The sequence below is a fragment of the Neolamprologus multifasciatus genome, chromosome 3, assembly GCF_963576455.1.
Source record: "Neolamprologus multifasciatus chromosome 3, fNeoMul1.2, whole genome shotgun sequence".
NCBI classification, from domain to species: Eukaryota; Metazoa; Chordata; class Actinopteri; order Cichliformes; family Cichlidae; genus Neolamprologus; species Neolamprologus multifasciatus.
The window spans coordinates 9851504-9865997 of NC_140441.1; the positions used below are offsets into that span (position 1 = coordinate 9851504).

At 38.4% G+C, this 14494-nt stretch overlaps 1 protein-coding gene across 4 annotated transcripts in view; it reads left to right on the forward strand.

Annotated features, from left to right (window-relative positions):
* Positions 1 to 10463, forward strand: part of LOC146521500 (outer mitochondrial transmembrane helix translocase-like) — a 92029-nt gene extending 81566 nt beyond the window's left edge. For all 4 annotated transcript variants that reach the window (XM_085155129.1, XM_085155130.1, XM_085155132.1 and 1 more), the window contains 5 exons: positions 291 to 380; positions 738 to 788; positions 7189 to 7313; positions 7640 to 7738; positions 7856 to 10463. In XM_085155129.1, coding sequence (XP_085011255.1) covers positions 291 to 380; positions 738 to 788; positions 7189 to 7313; positions 7640 to 7738; positions 7856 to 7859 — 369 coding nt within the window. In that variant the 3' untranslated portion in view covers positions 7860 to 10463. The remainder of the gene's footprint in view (positions 1 to 290; positions 381 to 737; positions 789 to 7188; positions 7314 to 7639; positions 7739 to 7855) is intronic.
* The last annotated feature ends 4031 nt before the right edge of the window (positions 10464 to 14494 follow it).

Here is a 14494-nt window from a genome sequence, read left to right on the forward strand (position 1 = left end):
GCTTGGTGGTTGCTAAAATTGTTTTGTAAGCTTTAAGATGACATTCTAGCAGATCACATTATTTAAATTAAAATCAATTACAATTGGGCATCTATTTGTTTTCTTCTATTTTAAATCCATCCCTATTTGCAACCCTTTTGAGACAAATTTCTCTCCACAATGTATGCACTATATGTGAGTCCTTAACATAAACAATCAGCTGATCTATATACTGTTCTTAGTATTCAGATGTTTGCCCCTAAAATTTTCAGTCTCTGTATGTAAAGCTAATTAAAGGCTTACTTTGTCAGGTGATCATTATGGGGGCCACTAATCGTCCTGAGGACATAGACCCTGCCATCTTGAGGAGGATGCCCACTAAGATCCACATCAAGCTGCCTGTATGTCTTTTTCTAAAAAAAAAAAAATTAAAAAAAAACAAGAAAAAACATGCAAACTGAACACAGCAGTATATATGGATATATGGATTGGTCGCTTTAACTGCTGTGGCAACATCATCACACAGACATTTCTATTTATGCCCGCTGTTAAGGCACAGAATGCTGCAGTATTTTCCTGAATGCCAGAGGTCACCACTCAGATAATATCACCAAATTAGAAGTGAGAAGGCAGAAAAGACATCAAACTTGAAGCAAAGCATTGCTGAGTTTTTTTTATTCCCAAGAAGCTTTGTGTTTTGTCTAATGATATATCATTAAAATGACAGCAACAGTCTGACAGTGTGTTTTTTCCTACAGAACTTTGAGCAGCGCAAGCAAATACTCAGACTGATCCTGGAGAATGAGAGGGTAAGTTCACACCAGAAGGGAAGAAGTCATGTGATTCAGTTAATCTTATGATCTTACATTATTTTATCAACATGGTTCTTCTTCTCCTCTTTTAATACAGTTAGCAGAGGAAGTCAAAGTAAACAGTAAATCCACATTAATTAAAAATGAGTGAAGAAAAAGAAACAGCTTTGGTGAAGGTTAAAAATGATCTTCTTATGGCCTCTAACAGTGTACTCATCTTTGTGTTTGTCCTGCTAGACCTCAGTGCAGCATTTGATACTGTCAACCACAATATCCTATTACAGCGATTAGTGCATGCTGAAGGTATCACAAGTACTGCACATCATATCTGTCTAACAGACTCCAGTTTGTTCATGCAAATGGAGAGTCCTCTTCACACACTAAGGTTAATTTTGGATGTAGAGGCTAAGCCTACGCTTGAAGCCATGGGGGGTGACGCAATGTCACTGGTATGCATGAATTGATCAAACAGTCCAATAACTTTAATAATAGCTGTACTTATCTTTTCCTTTTGGTCTTTATTCCAGCACCATTTAGCATAACAGTGCAGCGGTCACAGACTGTTTGCCTTCTTCTGTTTACAACACACCTAATGCCAATTATGTGCATCTTCATACCACCTACCATACATAAAACTGAAAAAGGTAACCTTTAGCGGCAACATAAGGTATCAACCTAAAAATTGCTCCTACACCGCGGCCCCTAATTGCAGTGGCTATCAGACATGGCAATTCTAATCAGAAAAAAAAAAAATGAGCCACTAATAAAGTCTACTTTAGATATATACACACACAAATAATCACAAGTAAACTCATTAACTCTCTGTCTGCTCCAACAAAGTTGGTTCCATTATCCGATTGAATATGAGCAAATTGACCTCACTGACTCAGAAACCAGCGCAAAGCATTAATGCAGTCTGTGCTTAGAGAGTTAGCCACTTCCACGTGCACGGCTCGGCTGGCTAAACTGTTGAAAATGTCTCCATAATGTTTAGCTGTACCTTGTCCTCTTTTAACTTTGATAGATGCGAAATAATCAACTCCAACATTGGTGAATGGTGGGTTAATTATCTATCTTTCCTAGAGTAAATCTGCCATCCTTTGCTCCAAAGCTTTCCCGTGATATATTCTGCAAAAATGACATTCTGCGACAATCTTCCTTACAGTTGACTTTTGCGATCCAGTATTTTCTCCTTAGTGTAAATAAGGTCGTTATGACCACTATGACCAAGGTGCTAATGAATGTACTTTAGGATGAGACTTGCTACATGCTGATCTTTTGTAAGAACAAAGGGATGCTTCATTTCTTCCGGAGAGGAGCCCTTTGTCAGTCGTACCCCATCATCATCAAGATAAGGATCTAATCTGTAAATTGAGCTGTGCCTGCTCACAGAACCTTTCCCACTTGACAACGTAGCAATCTCCTCTCCAAATCATTTTTTGTTGATAATGGCAAGCTCAGCTTCCAGAAGATCGTTTGAGGATAGACCATACAGTTGCTTTTTCTTTACATTTTCTTTTGTAGTACCTTTTCAAATTTGATCATTTGAGTTAGGTTGCAGTCTTCCTTTCTTATCTCTTATTGAACAAAGGATTGTCTCTAGTATAAGGAACCAAGCAACAGCAACCTTGAGCCTTCTCCAGTCTGAGAAGTACACAATCAATTGACATGTAGCATCAAGCAAGTCTTTTACTTGAGTAACATTCACTGTGGCCTCACTTTTGACTTCAGGGTCCTCTCGTTCTAAGGAGAGGCCCCACACTTTGGGAAGGTCTGCTTTAGGGTACTGGTTCATCCCACCCAAATTTTCTTTTGCAAAGCTCCAGATGCATTATTTTGGCAGGCAACAGGACTGGTACAAGAAATCCCAATGGATCCTAAATAGAGTTTGATATTGACAACATTCCACGTCTAGTACAGGATTTTTGAGGAACATGCTGTTAAATATCCCAATTCTCTAATCTTTGGGCTGAGGGAAGAACAAACACTTGGTGTTTAATGCTCAATCAGCAATCTCTTTATTCCATACAATTCTCTTTATTCCATACAACACTTTGCACATTCCAAACGTCCAGACGGGAGATGTGTGTCTGACCGTTTCTCACATTTTTATAGCTTCAGCCCCCCTCCACACTGAACATTCACATTCTTTCTATCTCTCAGTGAGCCTAAGTTATGACCTTGGCTTCCTGTGCAGTATGTTTTGTTCTTTCTAATCAGACAAATAAAGCCACGATTCCCTGCAAACAGTATTTCTTATAAATCAGCAGTATAATGCATCATAAAACAGTGTAATATCCCATTCCTGTTTTCTTTCTCGGAATAAACAATCAATTAAATGAAACAATCAATCTGCTGGTCCCTCTCTAGTCTAAACAACAGTGTTTCAGTAACTTTCCACTAGAAGATGGGCCCCTGTTATCTATTTTCTCCCAGGCAAGCGTGAGTGAGAGTCTACAGCATTATACCCCCCAAAGACACGTAGTCTAATGCCTTTATTTTCAGGGCCCTGTCCACTTAATACTACACTATATGGTTATATGGCATTTTAGTTAATATAAAGCATAGAATTGAGGCACTTTAATCCTCTGGGGTCCAGGGTATAATTGGCCGTTTTTGACTACTTTTGATTTTACCTCTATATTTCACCTTTAAAATATGTTTTTCTTGCCTTGTTTGGTATCATTATTTTCAGCACAACCTCAAATATCTGAAATTTGAGTTATTTTTTTCATTTTGGTATACTATATTAGCACAGTTGATCTAAATTCAGGCAAAAAATTCAAAATCCGAGTAGAAAAAAGTTATATTTTTTTACTGTAAAACCCACAAACATGTTTAACGAATCATTTTCATAACTTGAAATGCAAATAGAAATTGTACATTTCTAAAAATTACGCACAAATTTTGCAAACAACAAAGTTATATGGTACTATTTATCTAAAAATGCAGCCAAGGCCTCAGTCGTTTTTTATATAACCATTTAAATCTATTTACAGAACAATCAGGTGTGCTGCATCAAATAAGAAGGCACACAAATTATTTTTGCCAGTCCAAAAATGTAGTTTGTGTTCAGTATAAGACAGAGGAGAACAGCACACGCCTAAACCCTGCAGGTCTGACAGCAGGAGGTGCATCAGTCCAGTTTTCCATGTGGAGACAGCGTTTACACTGGAATCTGCCTTTGACGGCTTTTTTAGAGCAAATATGAAATTCAGCAGTATAACTGACACATAATACAAAACAATAACTACACAACAAACTAACTACAGCCTCCAAACACGCTAAACGTCACTAATGTCTAATCTTTCCGTTGCGGGTGTCACTCCTAAAAACTTCCCCTTCTCCCTAAACAACCAAATGTCACATGTTGCCTTATCATTTTTTTGATTGTCTGACATTGTAAACTCTAACACCAATAGGGAAGGGGTGTTTTTTCTTTTTCTTTTTTCACTCGCAAGCAGAGAGTGTTTGCTAGCGATGTCTATAGAAAACGCCGTTTTTACAGTTCTTCCTGCTGTAAACACCACTGTTTTGTTCAGAAAAAACATTGCGTGTATTTTTTATCATAACTCTGGTTTTACGTGGCCCATCGACACAATTCAAAAACTGTTATGTAGTCTGAAGTCTGCACTTTCGACCCAAGTTGACATGGACACTCTGACGCGCTGCATATTTTAGCTGTGTCATTTTAAATTGGTCATGTGATTTTGACGCGCTGGCGTTAAATAATGTTATCTCAACAATGCATTTTAAAGTTTAATAAATCAGTTTCAACACACCACTGCAAGCCCAGAGATCCTTCGACAGGAACTTTATCCCTGTCAAGATTTAATTCCTTTAAGTCGTTAGCCCTTTGCTACTCTTGGATACTTTGGAACAGGGTGCAATTGTTACTGACCCACTTGATAAAGTGCTGAAAGATCTTTGACCAATCAATAGCATCTGAAGTTCAATTCAATTCAGTTTTATGTGTATAGCGCCAAATCACAACAACAGTCGCCTCAAGGGGCTTTATATTGTACAGTAGATCATACAATAATAGATACAGAGAAAAACCCAACAATCATATGACCCCCTATGAGCAAGCACTTTGCCGACAGTGGGAAGGAAAAACCTCCGGCAGAACCAGGCCTAAGGAGGGACGACCATCTGCTGCGACTGGTTGGGGTAAGAGAAGGAAAACAGGATAAAGACATGCTGTGGAAGAGAGACAGAGACAGGTACAATTCAATGCAGAGAGGTCTATTAGCACATAGTGAGTGAGAAAGGTGACCGGAAAGGAAAGACTCAGTGCATCATTGGAATCCCCCGGCAGCCTACATCTATTGCATTGCACAGCTACAAGCATTTCACCTCATGTCATACTGTCTATGGTTGTTTGTGTGACAAATAAAAATTTGAATTTGAACTAAAGGAAGATTCAGGGTCACCTGGTCCAACCCTAATTATATGCTTTAGCAAAAAGGAAAGTTTTAAGCCTAATCTTAAAAGTAGAGATAGTGTCTGTCTCCCGAATCCAAACTGGAAGCTGGTTCCACAGAAGAGGGGCCTGAAAACTGAAGGCTCTCCCTTCCATTCTTTGAAATACTCTAGGAACAACAAGTAGGCCTGCAGGGCTTAGGGGGATATGGTACTATAAGGTCATTAAGATAAGATGGGGCCTGATTATTTAAAACCTTGTATGTGAGGAGCAGGATTTTGAATTCAATTCTGGATTTAACAGGAAGCCAATGAAGAGAAGCCAATACAGGAGAAATATGCTCTCTCTCTCTTTCTAGTTCCTGTCAGGACTCTTGCTGCAGCATTTTGGATTAACTGAAGAATTTTCAGGGAGTTTTTAGGACATCCTTATAATAATGAATTACAGTAGTCCAGCCTGGAAGTAATAAATGCATGAACTAGCTTTTCAGCGTCACTGTGTGGAAGTGGAAGCCACACTCTTCAAACAGTCGTCCACAACAGTCGTTCTCCTTTACCGTTTCACATACCAATGGCATCAAAAGAAACTATTTCCAGCTGTGCAATTCGAGTTCTAAGCATCCCAAAAACTATTCAGAAAAGCATAAAGTCAAACATGACTTATAAAAACACCAGTATAGGCTTTTAAGGCCTACAAGTAAAAAACTACATTTTCCGCAAAAATTACGTCACTTCCGGTTTCGGGCAGGAAATGGTGGACATGCGATTGTTGGCGCTGACGTCTGTTTCAATGTGGGAAGTGTTATGAACAGCTGATCGGATCGGCAAAGTGTGTTTCTGGAATATTATGTTTTTGTTCCTGCAAGCAAGCGCTTTTTTGCAAAGCTATATGTGGAAGGAAACCGGGACCTAGGACAAGCTGATGGTATAAGATGTAAGTACAACTCCTCCAGTTTCATATGCAAAAAAAATTTGCGCTAGCTTACGTGGTTGCAGTGCTGCCGAGATTTTAAAAAAGTTACGCAAAACAGAGTGTGCCCGCTCTGACTGGCTTTAAAGGGTTAATGACATAAAGACCTGGATGACCTTTTACTTTTTTGGCTGAGCCTTCAGTTTTCAGGCCCTTCTTCTGTGGAACCAGCTTCCAATTTGGATTCAGGAGACGGACACTATCTCTACTTTAAATATTATACTTTCCTTTTTGCTAAAGCATATAGTTAGGGCTGGATCAGGTGACCCTGAATCCTCCCTTAGTTAGGCTGCTGGGGGATTCCCATGGTACACTGAGTATTTCTTCTCCAGTCACCTTTCTCACTCACTATGTGTTATTAGACCTCTCTGGGCTGAATAATACTTGTTAATAATCCCTGGCTCTCTTCCACAGCATGTGTTTTGTCTTGTCCTCCTCCTCAAAAAAGACAATTTGAGAAAGGCATTGAGGGGGAAAATGAGAAGGAGTCAGGAAATAGAAAACACGGTATTATAGGGATAAAACGGAAAAAAAGAAAGGGGAAATTGAAGAAAACAAGAAAGCATTAAGGAAGCAACAATGGAAATATAAGGAAGGAATACAGAAAAAAGAATAGAAGAAGTAATAGCGAAAGCGAGAACAGATGGAAGTCAAAAAAGGTAAAGTGTACTAAAAAAGGGTAGGAGAGGGTTAGGAAAATGGAAAGAATCCTGGAAAAAGAAGCTAGGAAAAGGAGAGCAATAAAATGAAGGGGGACATATATGAAAAAAGAGAGTAAAAAAATAGTAATTAAGAAAAAGGAAATGTTGGTGCAATTTCAGTGGAGGAGGGAAATTAAACCAAACCAGTTCTTACAATTCTTCTGCTACACTTATGCACAACTATTTGAAATTCACAACAGGATGTGGCATGATAAAATTCACTTAGTCACACTCTCCTGACAATTAATTCCAGCTCACACTAATTGATCAGATTTTAGGCCACTAATTGATTCTGACGTTGTAGGTGGATCCACTGATTGACCTCAGCCACATCGCCAGGGAAACTGAGGGTTTCTCAGGAAGTGACCTCAAAGAGATTTGTCGTAAGGCAGTGCTGCTTTGTGTCCGAGACATCATCCCTTCTGACATGTAGGTCTCTGGTGTTTCCAGGTCAGAGTGGGTACAGTGACAGGACATTTTATGTTTTAAAATTTACATTTGTTTTTAATAATTGATCATAACTAAACATTCAGAACTGATATTTATCAACTTTTTCACATTCATTAGGACAAATCACACACACCTGCCAGTCAGTTGAAATGTTTTTTCCTTTTTTTTTTTTGTGAATCTGACACTCCTGTCACTCTCTCAGTGTGCAGGCATCTTTTTTATAATTCAACTGAGTGATGCAGATTTGGCCTTAGAGTTAAATTGTTCACTTGCTGTTTGCTAAATGTCTGATGTCCTTCGCTTAGCCTTTCAGATGACTGCATCCGTCCAGTTAATCAGGATGACCTCCAGAAGGCCACAATGAAGATGAAGGAGTCCAAGAGTCTGGATGGCCACGGCACATTGTTGGATATAATAATGTTTTACCTGCATAATATTTCAAAGCATAGTCATCATTTATATCAAATTTTGTTGCCTTGTGCTAATCTTTGCTGAATGTTTGATTTCTCTCTGTTATTTAGATGACCGTCAGATTAATCAGGATGACCTCCAGTCCAACACTGCGGGAAGATGTGGAATGCTGCTGTTTTATATTATCATATTTGAAATCATAGTCATTATTTATTTAATTTTGAAGTAAACTGAAAAAGATACCTGTTGAACTAACTTGAAAAAAAATATGTACATCAATTCCACACAATAAGTCTTTTTTAAATTTGATTTGTAACCACACTGTAACTCCCTTGAGTTGAAAAACAGACACAAGGAGTGATTTCTTCTAGCATTTATTGGACACAGATGCCACCAACAATGACATGAGAACTGTACAAAACAAGATAAAATATTAAATTTTCACAATAAGGTGTTCTCATAGAGAATAAACAATGAAGCATATTACTCAACAAGATAAACACAATGTTTACCTTTACAATTTGACAAAAATGTTGACACATTCTATATTACTGGTGACTAACATAAACTTGACAGTTCTTTCACAAATACACATCTTATTTCCTGACAACGCATAAATACAAATTGCTTACTTCATTGTCGCATTAACTTGAAAGGGTTAACCCTTTAAAGCCGGTCGGAGTGGGCACGCTCCGTTTTGCGCACCTATTTTTAAATCCCTGTAGAACTGGAACCATGTAAGCTAGCGCAATATTTTTTTTGCATATGAAACCGGAGTAGTTGTACTTACATCTTATGCCATCAACTTGTGCTAGGTCACGGTTTCCTTCCACATATAGCTTTATATATAGCATATGACATGAAATTTGAAACCACAGGTAAATCACTAGGCACAGTCAGTTGAAATCTATAAAACAAAAAAAACAAAGACACGTGTAAACATGCTTTTTTCGTGGTACATATCTGGATTATTATCAGTACACTGCATGCTGAATCAGTTTGAATTTCCACAAAAAAAAATAGTCTTACATATAACAACACCCAACCTGACAAACTGTTACCAAACTACACCCTCCACTTTATTTAGTTCATTGTCAAAATTGCTTCTTCTTCTGCAACAAGTCAGACAGCTTCTTACTCAAATTGTGCACTTCACTAATTCATGGTCTCTCCTTACTGATTTCTTTTCTCCAGAGTTAAATAAAAATATTGTTTAACAGGTAAATGGTGTAGTTCTATATTCTGCTTATGTACACAAACACAGTTATACAACATCCAGACTTTTATCATGAGCTATGGTCGGTTATAGGGGATGATGACAGATAAAACAAGCACACACAGACAGTCATCATGGCTGCGTGCTTTCTCAGAGCGAGTTCCACCTACAGGGAAATGTGACACTGGCGTATGCATGTGAGTCACATGCCAGACATTAGAGGCATTGGATTTGCCGTTCACAGCTTCTTTAGTTTGGCATTAGTGAAATAAATAGCATATTTTCTTCATGGAAGTAAAAGGGGGTGTTTGTCTTAAAATAAACCTTTGCTATTGATTTCGAGTCCCAGAACTGAGTTCAGCTAGGCCCCACAGGAAAGTAATTATACTCCACCCTCATAATTCAGTTGTTTGTGCAGGACGGAGGCAGTTTAAGAGGCAAGCTGACAGCAAACGAATCAAATACAAACATGCACTATGCTGCTGTTGTAGCTGTCATGCGTGACAATGTGGTTTTAATACCACACAGATGAATCATATAAAAAGACTTAGTGTCCATGGGTTGAGACTAACACTATATAATAGTAAAACTGTGTTACTTTAACCCTGTTTTATGTGTGAGTTAAAGAAAAACTATTATAAAATAATTATAATAGTTTTAGTAAAATAGTAAATAATAGTAAAAATTATTTAACTTATTTAACTAATCTATTATTAAAAAAGTTCATTTAACTGTAAAAAGTCTGTTGTAATAGTAATAATAATAATAATAATACATTTTATTTGAAAGCGCCTTTCAAAACACTCAAGGTCACTGTACAGAGTAGAATAAAAACAACATAAAAGCAAGCAGTTTACAATATCATAAAAACCATAAAAGCGTAAGACATAAACAAATAAAACAGTAGAGTGGAGAGGTTATGTAGGATAAGCTATTTTGTACAAGTGGGTTTTGAGTTTGGACTTAAAGAGTGAGAAGGAAGAGATATTTCTTAAATCAGGAGGTAGGGAATTAGGGAATTCCAGAGTCGTGGAGCAGAGCAGCTGAAAGCCCTGCAAGACGTGGTTGCAAGACGGGGGGAGGGGACGGAGAGTGAAAGGGAAGAAGAAGATCTGAGACAACGAGATGGGGCGGTGATCTTAACCAGATCAGAGCGATATGGAGGAGAGAAATGATGAATAGCCTTAAATGTGTAAAACAGTATTTTGAAATTGATGCAATATTTGACCGGGAGACAATGAAGCTGCTGCAAGGCAGGAGTGATGTGGTGGACAGATGACTGATTCATGATTTATGCACAGTCTTGTTAAAGAGGAAGTCTGCTTCTGTGTTCTGTGTACAAAGCAGCGCTCTGCTGTTTCTGTGTGTCGGGGAGGTGTTGAAACCACACTGCAAAACAGCTTCAAGTACAGACACAACCTCTGTCACAGTCCTCCATTGTGTCATCTGTTCCCTGACAAAGAACGGCCCTGAAAAGAACTTAGAGTGAAACACAGCTTTAATTCTTAGTCACACAGTTTTAAAAAAAAAAAAAGGGGGGGGGGGGGGGCGTTACTTCCAGTTTTTTAAAAAAAATATTTTCTGTTCTTTAAGTCACCAAATTACTGAGATGCAATCTGAGATCATTTGTTTATGAGGCAGCCAAAAACTCTCATTGAGTAACTGGGTGAATGAGTCCCACAGATATCACTGTGTCACATGAACTCCTTGTGATCCAGCCACTACATTCAACTCTGCTCTTTGCATGTTAAGTACATTCAAAGTCTTTCATCAGCACCTGTGTTCTGACCACATGATGACTTTAAGAGCAACAGTCTGCTTCTAATAAAACACAGAGACACAAATTACAGGAAAAGATAAGTTCAAAAAAAGTTCAAACTGGAAACAGATTGATAAAACTGACCTGATCACATTTTTAACAATTAGAGTCGGAGGGAGAGATTCTTAAAGATTTGAACCATAAACTCATTTTAAATATTATGAAGATAGTTTCATGACAACAGGAATGATTTCTGTTCTCTGTAAGAAACACTTCCTCATTTCAACAACAGTGGGTGCAGTGAAACTGAACAGTAAACCACAACCTCCATTTTGTTCTCTGCTTACAGTCACCGACTCATTAGGAGCTGTGCAGGTTACATAATTTTATTTTATTTATTGTATATTAAAGAAGGTTAGTATTAAGGATTATTATCAGCCTTTACTTGAAGAAATAATCCTGTGCTGCAGGGCTCGCTGTTGACAACACTGCAAACCCTTTCTCTCAGTGAGCTTCATGTAGTCACCTGAAATGGTTTCCCCTCACAGCTGTGCCTTGTTAGGGTTCATTTGTGGAGTTTCTTGCCTTCTTAATGAAGTTGGGACCATCAGTTGTGATGTGCAGAAGTCAGGTTGGTACACAGCCCTATTTGACAATTGTTAGAATTCACATTATGGCATGAACCAAGAATTCTAAAATAAATATATATTTAAGAATATAAAGGATAAAACACGTTTTAAGTTATCGCATGCTTTTGTTTAATACATAATTCCATATGTGTTCATTCATAGTTTTGATGTCTTTATTGAGAAACTACAATGTAAATAGTCATGAACAAAACAAAAACAAACATTAAATGAAACCTTTGACTGGTAGTGTAAATCTACTTGTCTGTATCTGGAATGCAGTTCTGCAACTTTTGGGCTGTCAGTATCAGCTGTTTGTGAAAGGGTCTCTTTTATTTTGTCACCTGGTTTATTTATCATGTAAACCAGGTGAAACAGTATTTAATACAGCAGAAACTAAAACATAAACATCAAAGAAATAACACAAACAACATATTTAATTGGTAAAAATAGGACAAAATAAATACTCACCCAATAAAATGATTAAAAAAAGGCAAGTTTTTCTTTATTTAAAATGTTTTAATATTTTTATTTACTTTTTCACAGAACTAAAAATGGAAAAACCATACTACATTTTAAAGGTATTATTCAGTTTTTCCTCATGCAAATTGTCAGATGTCCTTTTTAGAGTATAAATACACATAACAGTCTAGGATGTGATGGAAATATAAATCAGGCTTCATATCAGTGAACAAAGTCCTGACTAACCTGTGCTCGCATAGCTGGACTGGCCATCGGGCATTTGACCGGTATGCCCGATGGTAATTTTTCATTTTTATGGGCCGATGGTTTTTTTTTCATGGGGTTTTTTTCCCCCGTAAAGGTATAAACACTGAAAGGTGGTGGATTGGCCAGATGCTGCGAGATGTGTAAAAATAACTCAATTCTTGTTTGGTCGTGGCTATTGCGGAGCTTCCACAGATTCAGTAACATTAGCAAGTGGTGGAGGCACAAAGGTGGATTTATTCTGTCTTTATGCTGCACAGCTGCCTCTTCTTCTCCTCTCATTCTCTCACCCTCTCTCTCCTGTTGCTACTTCTGGTTTGGTTATCTGGTGAGAGGGAAACATGCAGATGAAACCAAGAGATGTCCTTACTGAATCATCAGAGCTGAACAGGTGATGGCGAAACAGGTTTACCTTTTAGGTGACATGAATCAGTTGAAGGGAAGTTATGAACTGTTTCTGAGAGACAAATAACACCAGCATCCTTTTCTAAGTAGCTGACAGCTGGTTACTGTGCAGGGGCGGGTCTAGCAAAGTTTTGCCAGGTGGGCAGGTAGGGCATTAACAAGGAAAGGGGGCACAAAGAAATACTTTCTTATTCTCATTTAAAATTTCTCACTTTTGACAAATAATTATCTGAATCTTACAACAAACGTTTTCATCTGATGTAAAATGTATAGAAATCCATTATTGTACATAGTAATTTTTTTAGGGACCCATCATAATTTCTTCAGAAGTAGCTAAGTACTGTACATGATGCCAGTATTTTCCCACATTTTCTAGATACTGTACCGGTACTTTGTGTAAAATGCCATCAAAAAGTCAATTAAGTTTTATTCTTTCTCACCTGTCTTTCTATCTCCTTTCACTTTTTAAAGGTTGCCATGTTAGAAAAAATATTTTGCCCTGCCATGCTGTTTATTGATGTGGCAAATTAATTGTTTATGAAAATATATGTAAATCTGTCATCAGTAATCAGTAATGATCATGTCTCACCTCTAGTCTTCTCTGTCTTAATTTCAGGTTTTCACCATGTGTTCTAGATACTTTAGGAGGTTAACTCGACCAAGCAGTCTACTTTCGGGTACTGTTTAAAATACCAGAATAGGGAGGGTGGTGTAGGTTTAAGTTTATTAGATTGATACATATGTACCAACAAGACAGTGTACATCACTGTGACAACAGCGTTTGTTTTCATTCAAAGGCTTTATGGTTTTTCCTATAATACCTGGTGGGCCGGTCTCTAGTCAAAATGCCCGGGCCAATTTTTTTGTCCCAGTCCAGCCCTGCTGGCAAGTGTATTTGTGATAATGATAATATATCCACAGTCCAAAATGTAAGACTCTCTTTGTGTTATAAAAGCAAAGTGTCTTAGTGGAGTTGTTACGGGTCACAAGGATGACGACCACGATGACAAATATGTTACCTGTAAAAGCAGGTGAAGAACGGAGTAAGGAAGACACGATGCGTCTTTGCTTTCCTCCAGAATGTGCCTGAGGAAGCAGCAGAAGGTGGGCTCCACTTACTGCACCCCGAAACCCTGGAGCAACGACCAAGGTTCTGCCATCACTGCTTTCTAACATAAAATGAATCCCTGTTACATGGATTTTCTATCCTTTTAAAGAAACTGAAAATAAATACATATAGTAATGAAAAATGTCCCGTTACATGAGTGTTTTACACAAAATAATATCAATGTGGCCATTCCCTCACAGGGGTGTCACAGAGTACAGCCAAAGGTTGTCACCTGGGAAGAGTCCACTAAGAATAAAAGAAAGAATTGTAAGATGTTGAAAGATGTACCCTCCTCGATTGAGAGATGCTCAGCGTTCCTCCCTCTCCAGGATGTGTACATCCTCATCCTTGAAAGAGTGTCCACTGGCCTATAGGTGTGAATAGACTGCAGAGTTCTGGCCTGACGAGGTAGCTCTTCTGTGTTGTGCCATCCGCTTCACCAGAGGTTGTTTGGTTTCTACGATGTATAAATCTTGACAATCCTCCTGGCACTTAACAGCGTACACTATGTTACTCTGTTTGTGTCAGGGGACCCGATCCTTGGGGTGACCAGCTTTTGGCGCAGTGTGTTTTGGGGTTTAAAAGCCACAGAGACACGGTGTTTAGAAAAAATGCATCTCAGCTACTCCAATACTCCTGACACATACGGGATCACTACAGGTTTTCGCTTAGGCAGCGGTTGTCCTTCTCTCCTGGATCGGCTGGAGCTTTCTTTAGGTGCCTTTCCAGCTGGGATAACCACATTTACTCAGGGCCTTCTTGATGTGCTGTTCTTCTGCCTCCCTGGCCGCTGTGTCAGTGGGGATGGTGTTCGCTCTGTGTTGTAGTGTCCTGATGACACCCAGTTTATGCTTCAGTGGATGATGAGAGTCAAACCTTAGATACTGATCCGTATGTGTAGGTTTACGG